Below are 3,300 nucleotides of genomic sequence, written 5' to 3'. Positions count from 1 at the left end.
AATCTTCCATGTTATGAGGAACATCTCTGAACTGGTTCTGGTTTAAAGTAGAGGGATATTAATTCAACAGTATTGTGACACTACTACATGACTGGCAGCAGACTCTCCTTGATCACAATTGCAAAATACATGAGCGTAATAAGAACCTGTTTCTCCTCCAGTTTTTAGGAAGGACAGTTAACAAAAAGGTGCTGTATACATTTATGGTGTACAATGAGGTGTTTTATATATGTGCATATATAAAATATAAAAACCTAAATATGTGTGCATGTTGTATGATGATTAAGTCAAGCTAATTAGCATATTGGCCACCCAATAACATAGTGACCACATTGTAAAATAAATTTCCAGAAACTACTCATACTAATTGCATTATTTTTCCCCTTTGATAAAAAAAAATCTTCAATTTAACCTTTTTACCCTATCCCATTTGCTCATGGTAAACTGTCATACTCTCTGATTGTATCAATGTAGAATCTTTAGAGTCCAATCTAAGTTAGATATTTCAGTATTTGACTTTCTGTGTCTCCTTAATTTCACTTAGCACAAAGATTTCTATGCTTGCTCATGTTAAAAGAAAAATAGGCTATCTTTTCTTTGAAGGGGGAAAATAATCTTTGTGTTTGAGTGTGTGTGTGTGTGTGTATTATCTGCTAATCTATCATTTAACAATTCATATATATATATTTTTTTATTTGGTTTTTTTGAGACAGGTTTTCCCTGTATAGCCCTGGCTGTCCTGGAGCTCACTCTGTAGACCAGGCTGGCCTCGAACTCAGAAATCCGCCTGCCTCTGCCTCCCAGAGTGCTGGGATTACAGGCGTGCGCCACCACCGCCCGGCTTATATATATATTCTTTATTTGCAAAAATAATTTCTTCTGGATATATATTTTTCAAATTAGACTTGTTATATCACATGGTATTTCAAGATTTAAATTTAAATAATTACTTTTATTCTTGGTTTTTTGTATGTGTGTGTGTGTGTGTGTGTTTGTGTGTGTGTGTGTGTGTGTGTGTGTGCAATATCACATTTATATGTTCTTTGGGTGCCATAAGACAATGTCCTGGCTCCTAACTTTATGCCTTTGAGACAGGGTCTTATATTGAGCCTTGATCTAGTCTGGCAGCCCACAATTTCAAGTGATACGTCTATTTCCACCTCTCATATAACACTGTGGGTACAGACACATACAGCCACAATAAGCTTCTTATTTGGATGTTGGGATCTAAACATAGGTTCTGATGACCACACAGCAAATACTGTTACTAATCAAGCCATCTCTCTCACCTGGTACTTATTGTTTTGGGTTATTTTCCTTTTTCTCTCTACCTTTTATCTCTCTACTTAAACATCTACAACCTCTTTATCAATTCTGATGTTGAAGATCAAACATAGAGCCTTACTCATCTTTAGTTTTAATTCAATGGACTATCAACCCAATCTCCATTTTTACATTTTTGAAGTATCCCCAAGAAATTTGGCTTCCTGAAAATGCTAATTTATATTTACATCAAGAGTTTACAAGGGTATTCTCCTTTAAAATCCAACCAAATTTGTTACCTTTGAAATTTGTTGAAATTAAAATAAAATAAACTTATTTTCCTCCTTTCCTTTCCTTTCCTTTCTTTCCTTTCCTTTCCTTTCTTTCCTTTCCTTTCCTTTCCTTTCCTTTCCTTTCCTTTCCTTTCCTTTCCTTTCCTTTCCTTCCCTTCCCTTCCCTTCCCTTCCCTTCCCTTCCCTCCTCTCCCCTCCCTTCCTCTCCCCTCCCTTCCTTTCCCCTCCTCTCCTTTCATTTCCTTTCTTCCCTCAATGCTTCCTCTTTACCTTCCCTTGTTATTTACCAAAAATGTGAGGTGATATTTCACTACAGTCTGGAGTTATGATCCTCTGATGCCCAGTGATGCTTAGCATTCATTTATATATATTCAGGTCATTACATTAATATAATTATAATTTATAGTTTCTCCTGTTTCCTCCTTCAGGTAGCACTGCCAAAACATCCAATGGAAGGAGTGAACCAGTCTGTGGTGTCAGAGTTTGTGTTCCTGGGACTCACCAACTCCTGGAGTATTCAACTATTGCTCTTTGTATTTTCCTCCATGTTTTATGTGGCAAGCATGATGGGAAACTGCCTCATCATATTTACTGTGACATTTGACCCTTACTTACACTCTCCTATGTACTTTCTTTTGGCTAACCTCTCTTTCATTGACTTAGGTGTTTCTTCTGTTACTTCACCAAAGATGATTTATGACTTATTCAAAAAACACAAAGTCATCTCCTTTAGAGGTTGTGTTACTCAAATCTTCTTCATCCATGTCATTGGTGGTGTGGAGATGGTGCTGCTCATAGCCATGGCCTTTGACAGATATGTGGCCATATGTAAGCCTCTCCATTACCTGACCATTATGAGTCCCAGGATGTGCATCTTGTTTTTAGTGGCTGCCTGGGTGGTTGGCCTTATGCATTCTCTTATTCAACTGGCTTTTGTAGTAAACTTGCCATTCTGTGGACCAAATGTGTTAGACAGCTTCTACTGTGACCTTCCTCGGTTTATCAAACTAGCCTGCATAGACACTTACCAGCTGGAATTCATGGTCACAGCCAACAGTGGGTTCATCTCTGTGGGTTCCTTCTTCATACTGATCATTTCATATATTGTCATCATAATCACTGTGCAAAAACATTCTTCAAGTGGTTCCTCTAAAGCCTTTTCCACTCTTTCTGCTCACATCTCTGTGGTGTTCTTATTCTTTGGTCCTTTAATATTTTTCTATACCTGGCCAACTCCCTCCACACACCTGGATAAGTTTCTGGCTATATTTGATGCAGTTATCACCCCATTTCTGAATCCTGTAATCTACACATTTAGAAATCAAGAAATGAAGGTGGCAATGAAGAGAGTATGCAGACAGCTAGTTAGTTACGGGAAACTTCCTAAATAGATGTACTATGAACTGTCTTCAGTACTATAGAAGCTTATTGTTCATCAACCTCAGAAAAATCTTTGCATAATATATATTTCACATACAAATTATATAAATATATTTTTTCATCTTCGCTGGCAGGAACAATCTCTTCTTAAAACAGAGAACTACATGTATTTATAAAGCAAAGATTATAATAATCTTCAACCTACATTCCCAAGGAATGATGTTTATTTGAAGAAACTGATGCATTGAGCCCTCTAGAACACGGAAACTTTTTCTTTCATTTTTCATTTTTTTAATTTGAGAGTTTCATACATGACTATGCATTCAATTAGTTTCTACTCTCTGTCTCGCCACTCTAAGTTATC

The 3,300-nt window shown here is 36.8% G+C and overlaps 1 protein-coding gene across 1 annotated transcript; it reads left to right on the top strand.

Moving 5' to 3' along the window:
• The first annotated feature begins 2,005 nt into the window (after positions 1-2,005).
• On the top strand, positions 2,006-2,947 carry LOC127684514 (olfactory receptor 4F3/4F16/4F29-like). Its single transcript, XM_052181428.1, has one exon. It carries the CDS (start codon positions 2,006-2,008, stop codon positions 2,945-2,947), a length of 942 nt encoding a protein of 313 aa, XP_052037388.1.
• The last annotated feature ends 353 nt before the right edge of the window (positions 2,948-3,300 follow it).

This window comes from Apodemus sylvaticus, chromosome 5 (genome assembly GCF_947179515.1).
Source record: "Apodemus sylvaticus chromosome 5, mApoSyl1.1, whole genome shotgun sequence".
Lineage (NCBI taxonomy): Eukaryota > Metazoa > Chordata > Mammalia > Rodentia > Muridae > Apodemus > Apodemus sylvaticus.
This window is presented reverse-complemented; position numbering and strand designations above follow the sequence as displayed.